The sequence below is a fragment of the Helobdella robusta genome (genome assembly GCF_000326865.2).
Source record: "Helobdella robusta unplaced genomic scaffold HELROscaffold_19, whole genome shotgun sequence".
In the NCBI taxonomy this organism is placed as follows: Eukaryota; Metazoa; Annelida; class Clitellata; order Rhynchobdellida; family Glossiphoniidae; genus Helobdella; species Helobdella robusta.
In genome coordinates, this window is record NW_008704034.1 from 1,335,751 (window position 1) to 1,361,981 (window position 26,231).

Here is a 26,231-nt window from a genome sequence, read left to right on the forward strand (position 1 = left end):
CAGCTATACAGTTTGATGTGCAAGTAAATAGCTTAAAATTTATGAAGATCTAAGTCTATTTACTATTCGATATTCAGTCTATAGTTATTTCATTACTTATTTTTTAGCAAATTTTTTTCAAATCATTCGTATTTTCTTGGTATAATTGATAACAAAATAGACTGTGACGTGCGATTAACAAGAATTTATTCAAAAATTGACAGAAAAGCTTTCATCGTAAAATTAACAACAACAAAAAAGTACGAACTAAAGAACAAAATAAAATTAGTGCATCTCAAAATATTTAGAAAAACTCAGTAAGTAACATTGAGGAAACCAAGGTATAACTGATTAAATGATTAATAAGTAAAGATGACATAATATCGTAAAAAATATATGAAGAAAAGTCATTCTGAAAACATTAACTAAACAAAAACAATATATGTTATTAATATATAACTCAATTTGATGCTATAATTAATGTATAAATGAAGATGATACAACATAGAAAGAAAAATTAACATTCCGAAAACACGAAATAAACAAAAATTCAATTCTAAAATTTTTGATTTAAATTAATAAACTAAAAACAAAAAGATAATATTAGTTTCTATAGTTTAAAATAAATATATTAAAACCGATAGGGCTCAATAAAGCACTTTTGATGGTTCAGAATTTAAACCAAATAAAAAAAATAAATTGAAAAGAGAAGTAGTGAAGAGATATAAGACAATATAAATATACATTGATGCTAATTCTTGACCTCGTAACTATTTATGTACATGTATATGTATGTAAGTGTGAGCGTGTGTGCACATATGTGAATAATTTTAGCCTTTTTTTATTATAAGCGTGTAATTAATTATTAACATCAAAGATGTGAGGCAACAAATTTGCATTGGAATTTCCACCAAGAATAAAATTGTGAACTCTGATAGGGATAGTGTGGCATTGCGGAGGAGTTTGGATGATTTGAATGAGTGGTGTGTGCAGAATGATGTGAAATTGAATAAAGAAAAATGTGTTGTGATGAAGTTTGGTTGTTTTGTATCAGATAATAATTATGATTATAAAATAAAGTCTTTTTATAATAATAATAATAATAATAATAATAATAATAATAATAATAATAATAATAATAATAATAATAATAATAATGGGAACTCATTTATTTTTTTTCCAAATAAGGGCGAAATAAATATTCAATGAAATAAAGTAAAATAAAATAAAATAAATGAATCAGTCTTAATATAGTTATACATTTGAATGTCTGTCACAATAGATAGCGTATGATGATGATATTACTGAATTAGTTAAATTGTAACATAATTGTTTAGTCCAAATAAAATTTACAAGGAATAATTTGAAATGAATAAAAAAAAGCCTAGTAGAGAGATTTCAAATGTATTAATAATTGTTTTTAGTCCCTTCTTATTGTTTTATAATAATAATAATAATAATAATAATAATAATAATAATAATATAAGATAATATTTCTCAAATGTAAGAAATGTGTTCATGGTGTGATTAATAGGACGGACGCAAGGACGGGGTTGAGTGGTGGTATTGAAAGAGTGGAAAGCTTTGTTTACTTAGGGGATAAGCTGAATGCGGATGGAGGATGTTTGAGCGCAGTTACGGCTAGAGTTCGTGTGGGATGGATGAAATTTAGGGAACTGGGTGGGGTATTGTGTGGAAAGAAATGGCCAGTGAAGATGAAAGGGAGGGTATATAAAGCATGTGTGAGAGCAGCGATGGTATATGGTGGTGAAACTTGGGTGTTGAGGAGAGAGGAGGAAAGTGTACTGCAGAGGGCTGAAAGAGCTATGGTGAGGATGATGTGTGGGGTTAAAGTGAAGGATAGGAGGAGTAGTACAGAGCTGATGTCAATGATGAGACTGAATGAGGACATTGTGACATTGATAAAGAGATCGAGATTGCGGTGGTATGGACATGTGCTGCGAAGGGATGGAAGGGTCGGGATTAGGCGAGCGTTGGAGTTCGAGGTTGAAGGAGTGGTAGGAAGGGGTCGTCCACGATTGGGATGGAGAGAGCAGGTGGAGAAGGACAGGGTGAAAGCGGGGTTGCGTGATACTGAGGCGAGTGGCAGATGTGGCTGGCGTCGAGGGGTATTTCGGTTTCATCATAGGTAGCCAAACGGCAACCCCCGATCTCGGGGAAAATGCCGTCTAAACGTGTGTTGTTGTTGTTGTAATAATAATAATATAAGACATACTCCTTGTGATGTGCGTACGTTCAATCGAGTAGATAAATTAAATTTGAATCATTTAACATTGATGACGTGCGTTGATTAGATGGGTGCGTGCCGACATCGTACAGATGGAAAAATGGATATCGCAGTTCCGTTCAGAGATTATTTCGTCCCTCAAGTTAAGCTACTTCATTGACTGTACTGCAGACTAAATTGTAAATAGGTGAATAAATGAATAATAATAACATCAGATTATGTGTATAATGTGTATAATTCCTAATATATCACAAAAAAATTAAAGAAATGAACAATTTTGATGATTTCAGATTTTCTTAAGAAAACCCAGGCCCCAAGATTCTGGTATGTCGAGCTGTTCAAGGCACACATTAGAAGCTTTGAATTCAAAGTTAACAGTGTAGAAATATTTTGTATCCATCATCAACGATTGTTGTTGCTGTTGTTGTTGGGCATCGAATTGTTGACCATCCAGCTGCTGCTGCTGCTGTGAGTTCATTTTTTCCTGCACCTTCCTGATGAAACTCATGGGAACTCTCTCCTCGAACTCGTTAACCGGTGTGTACAGATTCAAGATTTTGATAATCTGGAGGGAGATATTATCGTCTTGGTACTATCATTGATAAATCATTGAAGATCGAATTCAAAATAAAATTTAACTTAACGGAAACCACAAACACGTCAAATTAGAAACCAACTGTAAGAAATGAAAAAAAAATGGAAAATTTCAATTTGAACCAGCCTGACTTAGCCTTATTATTAATAGAATAAATAAGAAAAAAATGTTGGCGAACTTGTGGCATGGTGAGTTTGGAGCAAACGTCACAAATGCTGTCGACATCGGCCTCTGTCTTGCGGGCCTGCAGAAGTTGAGTGGCCTGGACGAGGGGCTCCAAACTGTCCGTCACCCCGCCATCTTGAAGTTTGTTGTCGCGTACCCACTGCTCCAACTGGCTGACATTGTACCTGCGTATGCAGTTGCATGCAGAGGTGATGAAGTTTTAGGAATGTGCATTCTACTCATCTTAACAAATTACAACAAGCGCTTGTTAAGAACTCTGCGTGTAAATATTTTACATGTGCCAAGATTCACATCGGATACGTATTTAAAATGAAATGGAATTAACCAATTAGTAAATTTACATAGATTAATTAACATTTAAGTTACCTGTCTTCGCTAACAACAACAGATAACCAAATAAAGAACAGGTTAAGCATAAATGAATAAACGAGCAACAAAATAGAAGTCGTCGCCGGGTAGCATCGATGAATGAATCTACCATACCTTATTTGCACGGCTTTCATCCAATGACACAAGTCTTTTCTCAGTAGCAGAGTATTCAAGGCAGTAGAACAGATGAAATAAAACACCTTTTGAAAACACAATGGTTAGGTGCTTCAAACGCAAATTAATTAAAACCTCCATGATCATTTAAGTTCTTTTCAATATGAATGTCGTTAATGAAAGTGGTAAATTGTTGTCCTGAAATTGTTAAAAATTAAAACCGCGTTCAACAGAAAGAAGAACATGTGAAAAGAAACAACACACACCTGTCTGAAGAGTTGTCTGATGACGTCACTGTCGGCATTGTGAGCGCACAAATTCTGCATTACGTCATTCATCTGCAATCATCAATCATTTATATTTGATAAATTAATTCCACTATGAAGTATAAATATTTTAAACTGGTTATTATGTGAATTTTAAGAATATAAAAAAAATTCAACAAACAATTTTGATGATGTCATCAGGGTTGTAGGTCTTGACTTCATCCACGCCATCTATCGGATGTGACGATACCTGTCGGATACTTGTCGGTTTTCCGGTCGAACACCCCGAAATCGATTCGTTCTCAAGGATCGCCGAAACTATTCGTTTGAATGCGTTGGTGATAGTAGGTCTAAGTAACATTCTATGAAACTTTTATAAAATTCACCATAAATAAAATACGGTAGATAATAATTATATAATTTTACAAAACACGCCTTACAGGTAGACAACACTGAACAAGTTAAATACACCGATAATACAAAATATTTTGATATAAACGATGTTTTTCATTATAGATTACAACAGCAGTAGCAACAAACAAACAACCGACCAATCATGTTCTGAATCTTCGATTCAACGTATTTGACAGCCACGTGGTAGACCCAGACGACCAGGTCATTCAGTATCTGACGGTACTCCGATAGATCGAAGTTCTTCAAACAATGTTCATTCTGCTTGGCTGTGTTCTCCACCTGGAACACCTGATAGGACGTAACATGAACTAACTTTAATCTATTCTACACACATAAATTTATTCGTTAATTTAAAGAATGCTGTCTGCAGTAAAAAATGGGAGTTTTTTGAATTTTATTAATTAAACTAAACTAATTAATTAATCAATTAATTAATTATTTATTAAATAAATACTAATTAATTTCTTTCCACAACATATAAAAAAAGGATGAAAATACTTTGCTTCTCGCGTTGATTATAAAAGGAACAAACACAATTAGTTAAGTTGCAAAAAAAACAGAAACATTTTTGTTAAGGTAGGTACAGGTGTTGGTTAGAATAGACACCGATGTATACATAATTAAATCTAAGAGGCAACCTTTTCGCCACTGTACTGCTTGAGACAGTTCAGGAGACTCAACGAGTTTACTAGCCAGGCTGTCACTCTACCAAGGTCGTTGGGTGATTTCTGAATAATGGTGAAGGTCACGAGGTCATTTTGGTTAATAAAATAAAATAACAAATATACTATTTTATACTAAATAATATATAATATATATATATATACTAATATACTATATTATAAATATAAATATATAAAAATAATAAAAATAAAGAGAAGAAAAGGAGTGAAAAAAGCAAGATCCTGCGAGCGAACCTTGACAATTCTTTTGATGTTTGTGATACTGTTGGTCAGCAGTCCTCGAACTTTGTCATCGTCATTCATGTAATCAGTGTGTCTGATGCACATGAAGAGGATGAACGAGGGTAGGTGTGGCCTCTCCTTCAACATTGATTCAGGCTTCAAGTCTGGTTTTCAAGAAAATAATTCTAATTTTGAGTTTTTTTTTTTATAAATGAAGTGATTATCTAGTAATCAGTCGTCACGATTTTAATAATTTTCAATCAACTTTAATATCATCTTTATTCCTATCGTCACAACCCTCTCAAACGACCTTCCCCTTACCTAGAATCAAATTCCTTATAAGATAATTCTCATCCTCCTTTTTGTACTCCAACATTGCGGTCCAATGACGCTCCTGATGATACTTCACCAAAGGCATGTTTGCTTCTTGGGCCAGTTCTTGCTCTAACTCCATGTTGGCCGCCATCACTGTTTTGTATAATGTCATCACAGTTATTGTGTTATCGTGTCATGTTTTGTATCTTTAAATCACGTATCAGTCACACGTTGTATGTGATTGGTAGAGATCTTTTGGCATTCGAACACAGCTACCGCAACATCGGCAGCAGGCTCCTTAACCATCGCAGCACTAATCGGCATTGAATCACTATTAAATTACAGTTCAAATGGTGATAACCGTCTGGTTCTTTCAATCGTTTTGTGTAGATTTTGACAGCTTTCTTCAACTTTTTAATCGAATCATGGAGACTGTCGATCTGATTTTGCAGTGACTGAAATGGGAATTTTTTCTTTTTTGAATTTTTAATTTATTTAGTATTTAATTAAATTAAAAGAATTAAAAACTTTTAAATAAAATTTTAAATGATGTCATATCCATCATCATCACCGTATTTATAACGTAATGATCGTTGTTAGCTAGTATGACATCCTTCTATCACCATCATTACCATCATCATGAGTATTCACCAACAAATACAAACCAAATTTTCGGTGGTTACTCTGGTGACCTCTGACAGTACAGTGGCCTCGAGTTTGGCGTCAACCGCAAGATCTATGTTCTAGATTTCAAAATTAATAATAACAATAATAATAAAAAGGTCAATCAATAAATCAATCAGTCAGTCAGCCAACCAGCCAGGCAGGCAGGCAGGCAGGCAGGCAGGCAGTCAGTCAGTCAGTCAGTCAGTCAGTCAGTCAGTCAGTCAGTCAGTCAGTCAGTCAGTCAGTCAGTCAGTCAGTCAGTCAGTCACTCAATCATTCAACCAATAAATCAATCAGTTTCTGAAGCACCATTTCCGCAATGTTCAACAGCGCTCCTTAATGAATTTTTCAACAGTTGAGTCTTGAAATCCGCTCTGAACTTCGTAACTGATGGAGAAGTAGTTAGAGAAGGAGGTAGAGAGTTCCAAAGAAAAGGGTCAGAAAAAGCAAATGCAGATTTAGCAAAAAAGTGTTTAACACGAGTTAAGAAATAGTGAGAACAAAAAGACGACCGTAAACCGGGATGTTTAGGTCGAATTAAAATATCTGATACATCTGATGAGTATTTAAGAAATAATTTAGATTGAGACTTATACATCAATGTGCAAATTAAAAAAGTTATTTTATATGCTATAGGTAGCCAGTGCAAAAGAACAAGATATGGAGGTATATGAGAAAAGAAAGGGGCACGAGCAACAAGACAAGCAGCAGAGTTAAAAGCTTTACTTAAAGGATAGAGTGTAGAATCAGGAAGACCAGAGTAGAGCGAGTTACAATAATCAATCTTAGATAAAACTAAAAAAGCACCAAAAAGGAGATAAATAGGATTGTCAAGAAAAGGCAAAAGTTTTTTTATTTTACGTAGATGAAAGTAAGAACTTCTAGCAACACTATTAATCTGATAAGAAAGAGACATGCTAGAATCAAAGATAAAGCCCAGACTAAGAAACTTATGAGAAACATCAAGAGTTTTATAATCAGGCAAGATAATAGAAGGAAAAGTAATAGAGTCGACACAAAATGACATCCTCACCACAAAATGACATCATCACCACAAAAAGAAATCATCAAGATGTAATCACCTCGTCAATCAGTTTCCTCTGTTTCTCGATATCTTTATTAAGTTGACCTATTTGGTTGAGGAAATCCTGATCTCGAAGCATGGAAATTTCCTGCAATCTTTGCAACTCCGTTTCCAGCAGTCTATAAGATCACGGGCATGTATTCATTTTATTATTAATAATATCTTATTATTATTATATTATTGTTATATTATTGTATTATTATTATTTTATTCATTATTCATTTTATTAAAAATTTTTAAGGAAAAAAACTGTATCTAATTCTCCATTCTTATTCTCTCATTTCACAATTTATGCTGCAATTTATTTAATTATTTGTTCATATAATTTAACAATAATTTATAATACGTATAATATATTGGCTAATTTTAATTATATGAAGAAAATTTTTTAGTTAAAACATGACACGTAGTCGATGTCGTTAGACAATAAACGTTAAAAACCATTTTGCGTTTGCGCCAACTGTACAAATTAACAGCAATAATAATATAAATAATAATAATATAAAAAATAATAATATAAATAATAACATTAATAAAAATAAAGATAACGTTGATAATGTTCAATTGATACAAACTAGCATAAACTTTAAAATTCAATCACAAAAACGAGAACGCACTGATTAAGTTTCTTCTGCGATTCGTAAGCCATGTTCAGTTCGCCGTCCTCATTCAAGATAATTTCGTCGTTCGATGGTTTCGCTGTTAAAGATGATGATGATGATGGTGATGAGGAGGGCATGGAGGGAGAGGAAGTTGTTGGAGTTGCTAGTTTGTTGCTGTGCATTTGTTGCTCCTGCGACTTGAAGAGCAATGTTTTCAGCCTGGCTACTTCGTTGTGTTTGTGCTTCAACTCCTCCTTCAACGCTTCAAAATGATCTGGTGACAACATTTTAAATCATCTTCGGTTAAAAACTAACTGTAATATTGTTTTTAATTTTATCATTCTAATCTTTTTTCTTAAAAAGATGTCAAATGACAACTAAACTACTACAATTGTTAGCACAGCACCACCAACAACAGCAGCAACAAACCGAAGAGTTGTCTCGTCTTGCCGCCTTTCACGTCATAGTTGGATGCACTTTCTGTGAGCACTTTTTGCAGACGAGACAACTGGTTACGGATGCTCGCGTTCTCTATCTCAAGTTCCTGTAGCTGCAATTTCAAAATAAAAAAATTATAATCTTCATTTGATTATATTGATATATATTTAGTTTAATAAATTGATTGATTAATTAACAGAAATTACTTAACACAAATAGCTTTGATTTAAAAAGTCGTAAAACCATATATTCTTTGTTTATTTGATTTAATTTTTCAAGAATAATAAAATAAATTATCCTAATTCCTTAAAAGCTTCGTAGATGGTGCTTAGAGGCGCGTTGCCGTAAGCAAAAATAGCGTCTTGATGTGGGAAATCCCGTCTATTTAAATCATCCCGGTATTTCCTGTTCATAATTTCCAGCTCTTTTACTTTCCTTTGAAGTTTCATAACCAATGGAACTTCATTCTTGTCTATCGTCATTGACTGTTGAAGATTTTGTTTGGTGAATTTTTAAAAATGAAAAAAAGTGAGTGAGTTTATTTTTTAAGATCAGTAAAAACGATAAAACTAACATTTTCAGAGACAGGCGACAGATCATTTTCGTTATCTAAATGTCTATCTTTCTTCTTGGCGCAACCTATCCCAGAGTCCTGCGTTCGTGATTGCATTTGAAGCAGCATAAGAGTTCATGGATCGTCATTCATTATTTTAACACACAACACTTAACATTATCACTGAACTACCATAATGACAATCAGGATTTTTCAATAGTGTAGTTGCTTCTTTTCCGTATAGCTAATATTGATTTGACAAAAATTGCTAAATAGACATGGTTCGAACGCTGGCTACGCAAAACTCAAAGACTACGGTGTGTCTCGCTGCTTGTTCGTACATATAAAACTGTGCATGCACTTGTACGTTAATTACTTTGCAAAAGAGTAAAGTCAATTTTAACCGAATCAGTACGAAACGATACAGAGGACGCCCTGCGTTGATGAGGGCTTATATTAAACAACGATGCAAATTAATCAACACTTTCATTCACAATGTCGTCCTACAAGTAGAGCGCAGAACAACAAACCGCTTCGTTCTTGTCGCCACCGCTACCCTCAGACTCGAGACTGAAGTCGCTGAGGTTGGAAGGTGTTCTCCTGTGTCTCTTGGACCTCGGTGTACCCACGTACAGCGTGCTGTCTGACTGCAGGTTGTCCAACCTCTGCTGTACTCTTCACGCGTTCAAATAATTTTTAAGGTTGATGAATGCGATAAAAATAGGAAGAAAATGGTTGTAAACATATGAACAAATTAGATAATCTTATTAACATTGTTCCCATTATTGCATCTCAGTATAAAAGAATATGTTAGATCAATTTTTTAATATTTTTTAAAATAATGTATAAATAATGTTGATAAATTAGAGAGAACATTAGATGGAAATAGTTGCGGTGTGTTAACCTGGTGTGTTCCTTGATGAGGCGTTGGTGGTTGGTTCGTTCCATCTCTATCTCGTGCCTCAGCATCATGTTCGCCTCTTCGATCCTTCGCCTCGTCACATCTGCCGTTTTGTAGTTCATTCAAATCTTATAACAGGCGCATTAAATCATGAAGAACTTATTATTAAAAATTTGTTCTAAATGGTTCCATAAACGTAAACTATCCAGCGATTATTCCTACCTAATCAATCAATCGATCTATCTATCTATCAAAAAAATTATTCAATCAGTCAGTTATTTATTCAACAAAAAATCAATCAACAAATCAATCAATCAATCGACAAATCAATCAATCAACAAATCAATCAATCAAAAATCAATCACCCAACAAATCAATCAACCAGCAAACACAATCAGCCACCTTCTTGATTTTCCACGTGAGCCTTCAACTCCTGCGTGATTGTTTCTATCTGATTCTTTAACAGTTCTCGCTCGTTGTTCAAGTGGTTAATGATCTGATGAAGATGACGACAACGATGATGATGATGAATGATGATGATGACAATAACCACAACAATGATAATGATGACGACAGTGATGAGTAAAATAGTAATGACGAATGCAACTATGATAACAGACATGTCTGAAGCCAAAGGCGACACTCACTCCATCTTTTTCTCTCCTCATCCCCTCCTTTTCATGGAGCAATCTTTCCTTTTCTTTTTTCTCGGCTTCCAGTTCTTCAGTCAGCGCATCGATCCTTAGTTCCAAGACGCCCACGTGATCAATCATGGCAGTTGATGTTTTTCTGGCGTCACGAAGTTTGCTAACCTCTGACCTCAAGTTTTCTGTTGTTTGCTTTTCCTCTTTCAGCAAATTAATCTCCTTCGCCTGTTTTTCAACATAATTAGTTAGGATTGTGTGGCAAACTTAACAAGCGAACGATAGAGATGTCAAATGATGCAACAAATTAAACCTTCTCGTCGAGTTTTTGTTGAAGTTCGATGATTTTGTTTTCAAGTCCTTTCGTTTTGATGTGTTCAGTTGATTTTGCTTCAATCTGATGATGTTTGTTTTGTTGGGTCCATTGTGAAAGCAAAAAATATTTTAGAATAATAAAAATAATTATAATAACTTTTCATTAATTTCGTTAATAAATTCAGTAAAAAATCAAAACGAATCAACAACATATAAAACAAATTTTTAAAAATCAGATGAGCTTAAATAAATAAAAAATTTCCATAAATAACAATCCCACTGTCAAACCAGCAACTAAAATGTACGACCTTCAACCGTCTGAGTTGCTTCTTGGCCATCATCTTTCTGACGAGACCTTGCGCCTTCGTGATGCCCCTCACGACCATCTTGAATCTCCTCCGACAGTACCAGCCACGTACGAACCTCTGAATGACTGACACACGAATCCTCACGTGCAAATCTGAGAAGTTCTTGCGAGCCAGCATGCTCCTTCCGTACGACTGTTTGATGGCGAGAGATGGCGACGTTAAACTCCGATCGTTTGTTATTAAGATGATTGAAATAAAATTTCAATTTTCAAAAGTTCAAATATTTACTGAAATTGAACGATTTGAAAACTTTTCATTGAGAGCTTTTCAACCTGACCTGTATTTTAATGATGGAACTCCTCATCTTTAAGTACTTCCTCCTGCACACGCAGGCTAACCAGGCTGCACGGATGCACGTCGAAGCACGACATTTCCTCAAATAATCAGCTTTTCTATAAATTAAAAATGACAAAATAAATTAAAAAATAAAACAATAAATAAATTAAAATTTAAAATGGCAAATTAAATCATCAAATAATAGAAAACCCAACCTTCTGGCCAATAATCCTCTTGCACAAGTCTGAAGCAGACGCGCGAGTTTCTTCATCTTCTGGTACTTCCTCCTCATTAGCCAGCCTCTCACGACTTTCTGCATCTTTATGATGCAAGATTTCAATTTATCCGACCTGTGTGTGTTTTATAAGCAGTCCCTACTCATCACGCAAAACCCCCAACCATCGTAACTTCACAAAAATTTAAGTGTCAGTACAACAGAGCCGCTGACATATTAAGGAAATAATAAAATAATAAATTGAAAATCGAAATATAATCAAAATTAAAATGGACGAACCTTAATTTTTCAAGATAGGCAACCTGACCTGCCCTGAAAAATATTTTCGTCTTGCCGAGTTGGTACTTGTCTGTATCCTGGGAGGAGTATGATGAAAAAGATGAGGACGACGAGATAATGATGAAGAGGATGGCGAGATGATGATGATGAAGAGGATGGCGAGATGATGATGACGATGAAAAATGGTAATGTTAATGATGATGATTGTGGTGGTGGTGATAGTGATGATGACGATGATGATGGTGATAGTGATGATGAGGGTAAGGATGGCAACATCGCAACCAACGTTGATTAACTTGGCGATAGTAGCTTCACAGGTTTTCCTCAAATTTGACTTGTCAATCATCTTGGATGATGGCGACAGCACTCTGTAACGCTTGAAGAAATCTGAATACGTCCACCTGTAGAAATTATCCATTAAATTAATTACTCATTTCAACTAATTAATGAAATTATAAATGGAATAAAAAACGCTAATGTAGTGAACAAGCACAACGTAACGGGCAATATATTAACCAGCCAGAAAACATTGCAAAAAAATCAGTCAGTCATTAGACCATGCAAACAGTGCACAATTCAACCAACTAGCCATTCAACTTAATCTACCAATCAACCAACTGACCAACCAGTCAGTTGATCAACCTAGCAACCAACCTTGATGGATAGCCAGCTGCACTGATCCTGATGGTTTCGAGAACTCCACACGCCCTCAACTGCTGAACTGATCTCACAGGATCAAAACTATTGGATTGACAGTTTGTAAATCATTCGATCAATCAATCAAGCAATCAGATAAACAATAAATCAAATATTTTATTAATCAACTTTTTGTTGTTGATTGATTGATTGATTGATTGATTGATTGATTGATTGATTGATTGATTGATTGATTGATTGATTGATTGATTGATTGATTGATTGATTAATTGATTGATTGATTGATTGATTTAAGACTTGAAAGTTGTAACGAACGTGAAAGGCAGCTTGCTATCATTAGGTTTGATGCATCTGACGTAGTGCGGTGTCGTTGAGAACAACGTCTCCATCAGCAGACTCAACGACTCACTGAACTGGATTATTATGTTTACAACGCTGTTAGCTAGGTTGGAAGATAATCTTTCAAAAAAAAAAATGAAAAACGAAACGCGCACACACATCGCGTTAAGGAAGATAAGAAACATGCTAGAACAAAACTAATAACAAGCAAATAAACAACGTACAACAAACTAACGAACAAACGAACAACACAAAACAAACTAACCAACAACAAACAACACGCGAACCAACAAAACACAATCAAACACCAAACAAAACCAAACAAACCTGTGATCCAACTGTCTTCGAGTGTTTGGAATGAGGAACGTTGCCCTTGATGTTCGGCTGCGATGACCTGACCATGACCTTGCTGTTGCTGACCTTCGGCACGGCCAACGTGGTGGAAGTTGGTGGGGGGTCATCTTGGAACAGTTCTGCTATCAACTCGTACTGTGTGCGTATGCGTGTGTACGTTTATGTGAATAATTCTGACTGGTTGAAAGTTTGATAGAAAATTGATTGATTAATTGACTGATTGATTGATTGATAAATTAATTATTGATTGATATGGATATAAACAATGATGTCTGAAGTTGGAAGTGTTTGGTCGGTTCCATATCATTTATTTGATTCGTTTGTTATTCCAGCTAGTTTTTAGTTATACTCCAAAACTTTTAATGTTGTACGCAGTCTGAATGAATGAAATTTTTTAAAATGTGTTGGCATCTAGGTATTTAAGACATACAACCCTGCATTGAAATAGATACCCATATTGTCAGAGGGTCTATTCATGCTTATCTGATACGCGTTAAAGTTACGTCGGTTTCACACATTTTTAAGTACAATTGTACTTTTATGTATTTACATTATTCTAAGTGCATGTCTCTACATTGTTAGCGTGGTAGGGCTTGACTAAAATTTCAATGAAATTGCGTTTAAACCAAGAGAAATCTTTCAAATGGTGATTTTGCAGAATTTATTTTTTTGAGAGATTCAAGAACGAATAAATTAGTTTTTCTTATTATTATTATTTATATAATTGCTACGATAGTACAATCAATAAACATTTGATACTTAGAAAACGGATTTGAATAACAAAATTGGCATTCAATACAGTTTTCAATATCCAAGTTGTGGTTTAACATCATCTTCATCGTCACTACTACTACACTTGTTAGCATCATTTTTATCATCATTACACCGTCGTAATCACTCTCTCTTCTCTCTCTCTCTTTCTCTCTCTCCTCTCTTTCTCTCTCTCTCTCTCTCTCTCGCAAACGCACACACGCACGCACTTACGCAGACAGAGACCTACCTCACTAGCTTTGAAGATGTTGATATGTTCCTCAAGGACCCTGTCCCTATTCTTATCGAGGAATCCATGTATCTGGTAGACGACGTCATCGGCAAAGTGGTGGATGATGAAGGCGTTCTGCGACATTCTCGGCTTCGAGAAGTGCTTGTTCTTCGAATGCTTCACGTACAACTTCTGACACCAGTTCTCATCAGACCCGTTCACCATCTGGTAGCAATTACATTATCGCTGGTATAATAATCAAAAAAATATTTAAATGGGTGAATTTAAAAACGAAGAAATAAATGGGTGAACAAATGAACGAATGAACAAATAGACGAACAAACAAAAGAACCTTGCACTCTTCATTAAGATGAATAAATAAACAAACAAACAAATAAATGGATAAATAAATGGACGAATGAGCAAATGAACGAATGACGGAATGAAAGAACGACGAATAAATGAATAAATGAAAAAACGAACGAGCGAACGAACCTTGCACTCTTCATCAAGAAGATCGAGGATGCCGAGTTTGCTCTCGATGAGGTTGATGCAGGCCTGGTTGTCGTAGAAGTCGATGAAGGACCATTCGATCTGCTCACGTACGTACTCCTCCTGCTCCAACTTGAATACGTGCTGTTCATCACGTGACGTGACGTGTTAATGACGTCATGAAAAAATCGATCGAATGAATAAATGAGAGAATAAACGAAGGAAAGGAAGATAGATCGCCAAATAAATTATTCACTGGTTGATTGGATGTATAAAAAGTTAACAAAAAACCAGTAAAAAAAATGAAATAAAGATGGAATAGTTCAATAATGATAAGAAAAACTCTTTTGCAAAATTAGTTATATGAACAACTTAATTTTACACAACAATAAATAACCAACCAAACAAAACTGTTGTTGTAGCTTTTCATTAGCATAATTTATGCAGAACTGTTCAAAACTGTTTATTTCAAAAGTCTCGAACCTGAAAGAATTGAATTAACTTTATATCAGACATGTTGTCATGTGAAAAAGACAATCGTACCACTAACGCATTATCTTCAATGTAGTCATAAATATGAATGAGTAAGTCATTAAAACACTTGAAGTTTAAAAAGTTTAACAATTTTTAAAAAATGTTTAAAAATTTAAAAATTATATTGGTACATTCTTATTCATATCGTAATCGCATTGCAAAGTTTAAGATTACAAAGTTTATTATTCATTACAAAGGGATTGAATAGTAGTAATTCTAATTTTACTGAACATTTTAGTAAAATCAATTTAGGCAACCAGCCAGTGGTAGAGTTATTATTAATGATAGTAAGTAATGTTGTAGAAATCTTGTAGATGTGTTGTAGACGTGTTGTAGACATGTCGAAGAGGTGTTTTAGGCATGTCGTAGACGTGTTGTAGACATGTTGTAGACATCAGTAGAAAGAATTTTAACAATGGTTGTTAATAAAATAGCAACGAAATTAATGCAACTGCAACATTATTTAGTAAAACTGCTCAAAAGATTATATATGCTTAGAAGACTTGATTTAGTGTCATACCAAATGATTGTCGTCTAAATCACGAATCAACCATTCATAATTCGACAATTATCACAACTCAACCCGTATAACTTTTCTCTATAATGTTTCGTGTAGCATAATATAGATTAATGTTTAATAATAATAATACACAGGATACATAATATTTCAAGGTGTTCGTGATTCAGCTATTTATAATAACTTAACAACCAACAAGATGTCGATGATTCAGTCATTTCTAACTAAACAATTTTTAATGACAAATAGTTGAAAAATCCCCACGAACCCATAAATATCGAGAACTCCGATAAAATGATTGGACTTTCCGACAGATGAGAGTGACTTGTTCAGTTGGTTGACGATCCATAAGAAGAGGTTCGAGTAGATGTGCTTCGAGAGGGCATCGCGAGAAAATGCCGCCTGTGTCGTGTGGTGTGGAGTTTGTTTGTTTGTATCGTGTGGTGTAGTGTTTGTTTGTCTGGTATATGTGATGTGAAGTAATTCTGATGGCGACCTAAGTGTCGATGACGTCACTGAGTTCGCTAACTTTATCGCGATTATATAACAATGAGTAACAACGGAATTGTCAGCGTTTAAAACAATCAATTGAAATCACGGTAACATTAAATAACACAACAACAACAACCGACATAGACCCATCGTGAAATTTACAATAACAAACCAACAATACCACAATAACCACAACACCCACGACAGCCACAACAACCACAATGGCCACATTAGCCACGACAGCCACAACAACCACAACGGCCACAACAACCACGACGGCCCCAACAACCACGACAACCACAACAACCACGACAGCCACATCAACAACAACGGCCACAACAACTACGACAAACACAGCAAATAAGACAGCAATAGCCTAAGAAAAAGAACAACAACTCACCAACACCACACAACTCACACACACTCACCAACCTGATTGACAGTTAGAGGTACAGCCAGCACTTCATTTACCGTGACCATCTTCTTGTGACACAACCAGTGACTCAACTGCTCCATGTCGACACCAAACAACTTCGAAGTTATCAACATGTGCTTGTCTTTTTCCTAGGTTTATCAGTCAGGTAATTAATTAGTTAAAAATATTTTTAATATCAATCGATCAATCTTCGTTTAGCGTCCAGAGACCCAGTTCCCTCGAGATATATTTTTAATATATTGAATAATAATAATAACAAAAGAAGAAGAAGAATAGAAAGAAGATGAAGAATAAAGAAGAACTTTACATATTATATACCTAGAATGTTGATTTATTGAAACACGAAAAGATAAAATTTATCGATAACCCAAGTAATGGAATAGAATTGAAGTGAATAAACTTTAGTCTTTTTGACCTTGACAGTGTCAAATATTTTAAAAACTAAACTATTATTGTAATTATCCCTGGTAGCATTAATGGTGGCTGCAGTAGCGACAGTAAAAATTAAAGAAGTGGTAAAAATAGTAAAAAAAAGTATCAGTATCATCCATTTGCTACACAAGAAACAAGCGTCATCAATTATAGTTAAGTTTCATTTTTTCTGGTTTCAAGTTCATTTTGCATTTTCATTTTCCATCATTGAAAATGGAAGAAAATAAATTTGATATTTTTAACAGCAGGACACTGACAGGTATGAAACAAGCTTCAGTTGATTTGAGGTCCTGTTTGAATGTTATGTTTCCGAGGTGAAGAATGCCGGCGAGTATGCGGAAGATTTGTGCTTGCTTCATCTGGTTCATTCCTTTATGTTTGAGTGTGTTGCTATGTGTGTTTGTGTGTGTGTGTTTGTGTGCGTGCGTGTGTGTGTTTGTATGCGTGAATGTTTGTTCATGTTCAATTAGCGTAAAATTGAAGTTAAATACATTAATATAATTTGTTTCAATCAATCACTTAGTGCATTCAATGAAAAAAAACAAATCCGCCAATCCAACATCCAACCTAATATGTTGAGCGCTTGACAAAAACTTAAGAAGTCTTCAGAATCACTTATGGAGTCGACGATGGTAGAGGAACCTTGGTTCGTGTAGTGGAACTCTTCAGAGTTGTCTGAAAGTTCAGTTGATTGATTGACTGATAAGATGGTTGATTGATTGGTTCTCCAACTTTGAACCGAGTATTTAGCTACTATGCTAATTGATTCAATTGAATATTTTGTTATTTCTTGTTAATTTCATACGTCACAAATCTTTCATAAAAGTAACAATATAAAATATGCCGCCAGCCGAAAACAACAACGAATGTTAAAAGATATAAGCAAGTCTAAGCAACCTAGATGGAACTGCTTGAATGCAGGATCGTCAGCAGCCGAACAGAGCTGATAGAAGATATGATAGTTCCTCTCATCTGGTGCCTGAAAGACAACTCTGAACAAGTGCACGTGCAGTGTTGTTCACGTTCAACGATTTATAATCACAAAAAGGGTATCAATATAACGTAATATAAAAAAATATATAATGTAATTTTAAAAAATATATTTTAAAAAAATATACAAAACGAGAACTCCATGGCTGGCAACAAACAAAAATTAATACTCACTAAATAATCACCTCTGAAATGAAAATGAAGAAGCAGTAAAATAAAAATAGCAAAACTGATGGCGTGTTTATTAAAATAGTTTCGTTTCAATTTAATTTCACTTGACACACAATACCTGGACTTCTCAAGAAGGTAAGTTCTCATGTTGGCACCAAGTATGTGCTCCTTCTTACTGAAGCCAATCTCGATGTACTTGCCAAACCTGCTGCTGTTGTCGTTGCGTGTCGTCTTCGCGTTGCCGATCGCCTAAAGAAGATTTTAATAAATATCAATTTTTAATGTCTTGATTTTCAATTTTTCATATCATCTATCATTACAAACGTTTTATAAGATTTAATTTAACTCGCTAAAAACTGTTGATGGTTAATTTAATTTGAAAAAGCCAAAATGTGTATCAATGAATTACAATTTCATATTAAAAGTTCAATAAACTAAAGAAAACCAGCTTTAAACCACACGGAACAAATGTTGTTAAAGATTTTAAAGTACGTGATATATTTAATTGAAAAGTTTTATTCACCTTAGCAGGTATTTTATTAATTTTAAATAAAAAATTGACACTTATGGTACGCGTAACAGCATCTGATGCACTTGCCTCCATGATGGGATTGGTAGCAAGGACTCTCTTCTCGATCTGAGTTTCATCTTCAGCTCCACAAACTGTGGCAAAGTACCTCATGGCGTACTTGGCTGAGACTGTTTTGCCCGCTCCTGATTCTCCAGAGACAATGATGGATTGGTTCTCTTCGAATCTTTTAAATGAAAATATTTACGTCTCTAATGCCTTAAGTAAATGTTGAGAGAACTATTCATCGTAATATATTTACCCTGAAAACACATAATTTTTTTCAAAATTTTAACTCATCTGACAATTATCGCATCACATTTTATCACCATCATTAATATTTATCACCATCATTAATATATATAATTATATAACCTCGTAACATCAGTATCATCACTATCAAATGATACTATATCACCCACATGAATACGTCATAAAATGAACCTGCTCATTCTCTTAAAAGCTTCCTCGGCAATGGCGAATATGTGGGGATCCATGGTGTTCATGTCCTGGCTGCTGTACGCCCTGATGGTCCCATTGTCGTATATCGGCAGTTGCTGGTAAGGATTGAAGGCCACCAGCACAATACCTAGGAAGTTTTTTAAAGAGTCGTCAATAAAATGGCCTTCCTTGCCATTCAAAAGTAAAAATTATCAACACACACGCGCGCGTGCAAGCACAGAATAAGGAATTCACTTGAATCTATACATATGATGAGTGGGGTTTTCTTTGAAATCGAACCCGGTAAATGTGGTATAGACCAGACAGACAACTATACTATAAAAGTTACACTAATCCAGTGCTAAATTCTAATTGTTTGACATTTATCATTTAAATGATGTTTACTAACACACATTCTTTCTACGTACTATTGTTTTTGTGGAATGGTTTTTATGCAAATGAATGAATTTTTTATTTGACAGTATGTACGGTTGAAAAAATAGATGAATGAATCTAAGGTTAATGAATTGATTGTTCGTTGAATTGATAATTACAATACATTTTGTAATATTTAGTCTAATTAATCTTTAAATTTTTTTATTGGTCAGTTTAAATTTATAAATGTTTTAATTGGTCAGTTTAAATTTGTAAATGTTTTAATTGTTTGGTTTGACTTGAAAATGTTTCAATCGGTAAATGTTTTAATGGTAAATTAATTTGTAAATAATCAGTATAATTACTAACCACAATACGTGTAAATGTAATTTCGTTCACAAAATCGAACTTGCAGATTGTACAGTACTGTGTATGAAGGAATTAAATAGTAAAATTAAAAATGAAAAATCTTCTTTTTTTAAATGTCATATCATCATTTTTTATAAAAAATAAATTATACAAATCATAATCTTATAACCATCGTAATCAGCTTTCTGAGTGTTATAAAGTGCCATACAAATAATCCGATAATAATAATAATAATAACTAAAAAGCTATTAAATTAGAATAAAATCATAATCTTTTAATCTTCACTATCATTTATTTTACCGGCAGGCTCGTGTAGGTAACTTAATGAGGTCAGGTCATTCTCACCAATGAGAACTTCAGGATTTCTTAAATGGGGCAGGTCGTTGGGTGAATTTATTTTCACTTTTAATTCCTAAAAATGATAAAAAATAGATACTTTACATATATAATATATATATATATATATATATATATATATATATATATATATTAGAAACATGTAGTTGCATATAATATGAAATTAATTATCCTCTATTTATTGAGAGGTTCAATTTGGTACCTTTCCATCTTCCAGCTGAACATTTAGTACCTTCTGGTCGACATAATCATCCAGCAAAGTAGCACACTTCCACACTTCATCTGCATCTGGTAGCCATATTTTGGTACCCTAAATAAATAAATTGAACATGATTAACAATTATTAAATCAAATGAACAAATTTTATAGATAAATGAATTTGAATAGGTTGGTGGTTTAAGAAAATAGTTCCAAAGCTATCTTAACCTTTGTGTAGAGCTCTTTTATAGACATCTTTTAAAATTTATCTTTTTGTAATATAAAATAAATATGTAACAATTCAGTTAATCTTTTTTAATTTAATTAATGGATTTTTGAATATAACTGATCCTGATATATATGGGATAAGCATAAAGGCCAATTCAGATTCAGACTAATTCACTACTAATTAAAGTCGTATTTACAGATGAATTTACATTTAAAGCAGATAACTGATAAACTATGACATAGCTTGTGTTTTTTACAGAATACAGAATTACAGATGAACTATCTTCAACCTTTTTTTTACATTTACATTTACAGCAGATAAACTATGACATAATTATATTACAAATATAACATTATATTATATAATTAATATTTTATTATAATTATATTATAAATATAACATTATATTATATAATTTATAATTAATATACTTATAAAAAATAAAGAATTTTCTTTTTTTGGTCTCCGAATCATTCATTTCATGCCTTTGTTATTGTTTTCCGTATTGTTTGATTGAATAGAAAAGTGATTTGATTTGCTAAATATGTATATATATTAAAGGCAAACATATTGACACCAATCATTTTCACGGTCCAATCGTTTACACGTCAGAAAACGATTGGTCACTCCCGTATAATGAAAAGGAATGAAAATGACTAATTCTAAGAACGGTTCCTATATGTTTACCTTTAAAGGTAAGTTGATGGAAAGCTAACAGCATTTTTAATTTATTCATTTTTGGACTGTATTGAAAATGTTTTTTGTCACTGTGACTAACAATTTATATAAATTTTTTAAAATAAATTATAAAAATGATTATTAAAAATAAAATCAACTAACTCTTTTATCAAATTTGTTTATTATTTTTGGGATAAGATTTGATGTATAGAACATAAACTGAACGTTGATCCGGAGGAATTGGCGTTAATATATAATCTATTCAGTGAGATATACCATATTATGGGCTTAGAAAACTCATGAACAAAAATAATTATTTTCGATTTTGGTACCCATACCATTGGTCATCTTTCTATGTTTGAATTAATACATTTTAACAAATTTAAATATCTTGTTAATACCCTTTCTATTATCTAACTCTTGATGTTTCTCATAAGTTTCTTAGCCTAGGTTTTATCATTAATACTAGCATATCTTTTTCTTCTTAGATTAATAGTGTGGCTAGAAGTTCTTACTTTCATCTACGTAAAATAAAAAAACTTTTATCTTCTCTCGACGATCCTACTCTTCTCCTTCTTGTTACTTCTTTAGTTTATCTAAGATTGATTATTGTAACTCACTCTTCTATGGTCTTCCTGATTCTACACTCTATCCTTTAAGTAAAGCTGTTAACTCTACTGCTCGTCTGGTTGCTTGTGTCCCTTTCTTTTCTCATATACCTCCATATCTTGTTCTCTTGCACTGGCTACATATAGCATACAGAATAATTTTTAAAATTTGCACATTTATGTATAAGTTACAATCTAAATTATTTCCTAAGTACTTATCAGATATATTAATTGAACCCAAACTTCTTGTTCTCAATATTTCTTGATTCGTGTTGAATCCTCTGTTGCTAAATCTGCTTTTGCTTTTTCTGGACCATTTTTCTGGAACTCTCTACTTCCTTTTCTAACTACTTTTTCATTTCTTACGAAGTTCAAAGTGGACTTCAAGACCCAACTGTTAAAAAATTCACCAAGGACCGTTGTTGAACATCGCGGAAATGGCGCTTTTGAAACTGATTTATTGATTTTGGAAGATCTAAAAAAGTTCACAGCACCACAAAGGTTAAGAACTGCTATGTAGGAGAAAATATGCTGGGTTTCCTACGTGCGATTCATTCTACGCATCATGTTTTTATTTTTTATAACACACCTGAGGCTGCTTGCTCATAACGGTTTATTTACTTAGAAGAATGAAACTCGTTTTTCATCAACACGTTCATTCATTTATTTATTCCTTCATTCATTCATTAACTTATTAATTAATTTATTTATTCAATTTATTTTAAATAAAAAACAATAAATAGCGCCAGTCAAACACTTTGTTCAGATTTATTGAATACGTAACGGAGAATAATATTAATATAATTAAACGGATGGAAGAAAAACAAAACAGGTGCAAAATCGCAACATTTGTGCTTGTGTGTGGTGTGTGTGGTGTGTGTGTGTGTGTGTGTGTGTATGTGTGTGTATTTTTAGCATATGCAAAAACTATAAATTTCGGCTTAAAAAAAATAACAAAAAACATGTTCAGTTAGTTAATTCACAACGTCATATCTAACGTTGAATCATCCAACATCGTCATTCATCGAGCGTCACGATCTTTCGTTATACTTTCATCGTTTTCGTCAGCTAAAAATAAATCACTCCCGTTATTGCCATAGAGAGGATAGTTGAACCAGTCGAACGACTTGTAAACCTGAATGCCAAAGTCTTCAAATATTTGGACGACTGTTGAGCTGCTGTGGGTGTTTTTGAACGTTCCAGACGATATGCCACTGTCATTCGTTCCAGTGGAAAAGCAGACGTCGTCGACATTGACTTCAGCCATCTTGTCATCGTTCTTCTTTATATCTTCCCCAACTTTCTCATTGTTGTTGTTAAAAATAACGTTTCCTATGCAGTCTATTCGAATTTTGTGCAGTTGGAATTTAATTAAATTCTTCAAGAGTTGACGTTGAACTGTTTGTTGTGGTGGATTCGTCAAGTGACAAGGGTGTTGTTGTATGTTGAGGCCTATTTGTTGCTGATGTTGTTGTTGATTGACGCTGGGCTGTTGAGGAAGTAACAATTTATGAAAACATAAAACAAAACCGCTGGAAGGTTTTCGCTCAAGGAAATATTTTTGTGCTGTTATAATTACAAAGCATTCGGCCGCGGAGTGTTGAGTGAGGTCGTTCTCTTTGATTGGTAGCTGGCTGATTGGTTGGTTTATTGATTGATTGATTTGTTCGTTTATTGGCTGGCTCAGTTGTATACTAGCTAAGTCATTGATTTGTTGGTTGATTATTTGGTTCATTTGATGGCTTGTTGGTTCATTAGATCTTGTTTTATCTTTATTGCATTGAAATAAGTAACTTAGAAAACTTCGTATGTTTTGTACTTTGGAAAACTTGTTCTTTTTTCTACGGTAGTCATTTGTAAATTGGTTTGCGTTTGTGCTGAAGTGAACCACTAGGATAGTTTTGCTGACGTTTTTGTTGTTTGTAGCCATGTTCGCGTTATTTAGTATCTCATCAACATTGGAATCGCAGTTAGATAGGTAGATGAATGTAAAGTTGATGTCGCGATGTTGTTGCAAGTCGTCTTTCAACGCATCTAAAGTGGAATTAATTTCTGTTTCATTCATTGGCCAACAAACATTATTGTCGTTGCTGTTATTGCTGCTGCTGCTGCTGCTGTTAACATCCAAGAAAACCAAAACAATATTGTTGGGTGGATTTGTTGAGATAGCTCGCTTTAGATTTATTATTTGATATTTCTTAAAATTTTTTTTCGCTATTTTTTTGCGCAGCTCCACAACTACGAAAATGCTGATCAAAGCGCAAACAAGAGCGATAACAAGGGCAACAAGGATGGACATCAAAATGCGAAGTAGTGAAATATCAATGACATGTGTTGTGGGCTCGTTGTTTGCGTGAATTGTCGCGTTGTTGTTGTTGTTTGTCGTCGTCGTTGAGTTAGAGTAGTCGAAATCCACTTCAATTCCAAGAGTTGGAATGACTTTTCCTACATTTGTGGGTGTTTTGTTGATGAGAGTATCAACTTATTTTGAATTAGGTGTTATCACTCGTTAACATTGTTTATATTTATAACTTTAAATTTTTTGATTTATTGTAAAATGCCAGCATTATTATTTCAAAATTCCATTATGTATTACTTTGTGTTCCTCTTTAACACAATACATTAATACATTAATCAATACATTTATCACCATCATTTTCATCATCAACGTCATCATCACTGTCATCATTCTCACCATATTTGACGGACATGGGCCCAACTTGTGTGACCAGGCAGTACTCCACGCAACTGGGTTCAACGTCCAAGTCAGAGAGGTAGTCTTTGCACGTGCAACCATGCACCGACGCTGGTCTTAACTGGTTGATTGATTGATAAAATTTCAAGCTGATACCTTTGAAAACAAACATCGGCCTATTGCATATTTCAAATAAATACTCGTAGTTTGATAATGAAAAAAAATAAACAGCGGTGTAGGAACTTGAAAAATACCTCATTTGCTTTAATTTATTAATTTTGGCGCCCTTATTCAATAGCGATTTGATTATTTCTAAGGTTTTATACTTTATGAGCACGCTACGTAATTAGTGAGAACGGAAAGAGTTTGTTCTTATTTTATCAAGTTTTGAAATCGCTTACCCAGTATTCTTATATCAACAAGTATTTTAAAAATGTAGCCATCATTTTCATTAAAAATGATGTTCTCATGTAGCCCGCTGCCCCTGGCAGCGGGCTACATGAGAACATGCGAAGTAATTATGTCTCGAGTATAAGTCTTTAAAATTTGTAATCGTGTACAGATTTCAAGAACCGCATCACAACTGTTCGATAGTTCGATAATGAATTCATAACTGCATGCATGACTTGTATGAATGTTCTTTAAAATTGACTATAAAATAAAGATAAGAAACAGAGATTTATATTTTATTTAATTATAATAATGACGACTAACGAAGATGTAATAAACTCCATCCTCAATGTTCCTGAACATTACGCATCTCTGCTCACCGGCGTTTTTCTGATCATAAAAAACATTAAAAATTTAATTTAGTACAAAACAGAGACAGATAAAAGCCATTCAATAAATAAGGGAGGGTAGATAAATAAGAAAACTGACTGCTGGGTCGAGAGTGATGTTGTGTGTGTGTTCTTTTATGTTCGGGTGCTCAAGGCCTCGACTAAGGTACAGGTAGTAACTGTAGAATAAAAATTTAGCGGGGGCCACGTGGAAGCAGGCCATCATGCTTGATGCCGTGCCGAAGAAAATTCTCAATTTCAACGTTGCCGTCCATTCCCCGCTCGCCCTAGCTGCCAACAAATTAAGTCATGTTTTTGCTCACTCGTTCGTTCGTACAACAATTAACCAATCTATTTCAATTAATATTAGTTCTAAAACTTTGTGGTAATTATTGCAGCCGTTAAAAAATGATAAGGTACGCAAATCGTCACTACCTTCATGAATGTCATGATTTCCAATGTGATTGTCCGGAGAGAAGAACTCAGTAGATATTGTCGAAGATTGCACGAAAAAGGATGATGACGCTGACGATGATGATGACGTTAAGGAAGATGACAATGGAAAAGAGGACGACGGTGACGTAAAAGTTGTCAACGTTAAACTGTACTGGACACTCGGAAAGAGTGTTATGCAGTCGTGTCTAAAGGTCACCAGCTGGAGGATGACGTAATAATAGTAACAATAATAAAAATAATAATAACAACAATGATAATTTTATTAATAAAACGTTCCGTAATAATGATAATAATAGCGTGTGTGTGTGTGTGTGTGTGTGTGTGTGTGTGG

The 26,231-nt window shown here is 33.9% G+C and overlaps 3 protein-coding genes across 3 annotated transcripts in view; all 3 read right to left on the bottom strand.

Annotated features, from left to right (window-relative positions):
- Positions 1-1,234: 1,234 nt before the first annotated feature.
- On the bottom strand, positions 1,235-20,711 carry HELRODRAFT_191219 (hypothetical protein; the record flags this gene model as incomplete). The annotated part of the gene is made up of 44 exons (XM_009016722.1): positions 1,235-1,367; positions 2,192-2,792; positions 3,001-3,172; positions 3,492-3,577; positions 3,758-3,829; positions 3,939-4,075; positions 4,309-4,459; positions 4,810-4,899; positions 5,089-5,240; positions 5,398-5,544; positions 5,753-5,864; positions 6,057-6,134; positions 7,140-7,260; positions 7,759-8,017; positions 8,173-8,293; positions 8,613-8,666; positions 8,756-8,833; positions 9,265-9,409; positions 9,639-9,738; positions 10,243-10,507; positions 10,593-10,676; positions 10,903-11,094; positions 11,240-11,354; positions 11,454-11,588; positions 11,753-11,829; positions 12,039-12,153; positions 12,725-12,822; positions 13,076-13,237; positions 14,103-14,309; positions 14,580-14,720; positions 14,978-15,059; positions 15,896-16,029; positions 16,292-16,495; positions 16,552-16,683; positions 17,245-17,357; positions 17,555-17,662; positions 17,885-17,979; positions 18,267-18,397; positions 18,672-18,903; positions 19,161-19,305; positions 19,902-19,958; positions 20,202-20,313; positions 20,461-20,568; positions 20,685-20,711. 43 exons carry the CDS (start codon positions 20,709-20,711, stop codon positions 2,514-2,516), a joined length of 5,625 nt encoding a protein of 1,874 aa, XP_009014970.1. The 3' UTR covers positions 1,235-1,367; positions 2,192-2,513.
- Positions 20,712-22,222: 1,511 nt separating this feature from the next.
- HELRODRAFT_170905 (hypothetical protein) lies at positions 22,223-22,577 on the bottom strand (the record flags this gene model as incomplete). The annotated part of the gene is made up of 2 exons (XM_009016723.1): positions 22,223-22,510; positions 22,560-22,577. The coding sequence occupies 2 exons, from the start codon at positions 22,575-22,577 to the stop codon at positions 22,223-22,225; spliced, it is 306 nt and encodes a 101-aa protein (XP_009014971.1).
- A 278-nt stretch (positions 22,578-22,855) lies between these two features.
- HELRODRAFT_191220 (hypothetical protein) overlaps positions 22,856-26,231 on the bottom strand; it is a 6,449-nt gene continuing 3,073 nt past the window's right edge. Inside the window, exons 5-10 of the mRNA XM_009016724.1 lie at positions 25,880-26,099; positions 25,545-25,735; positions 25,380-25,445; positions 24,666-24,786; positions 23,790-24,415; positions 22,856-23,459 (exon numbers count right to left, since the gene is read on the bottom strand). Of these exons, the coding sequence (XP_009014972.1) occupies positions 22,992-23,459; positions 23,790-24,415; positions 24,666-24,786; positions 25,380-25,445; positions 25,545-25,735; positions 25,880-26,099 (1,692 nt within the window). The 3' untranslated portion in view covers positions 22,856-22,991. The remainder of the gene's footprint in view (positions 23,460-23,789; positions 24,416-24,665; positions 24,787-25,379; positions 25,446-25,544; positions 25,736-25,879; positions 26,100-26,231) is intronic.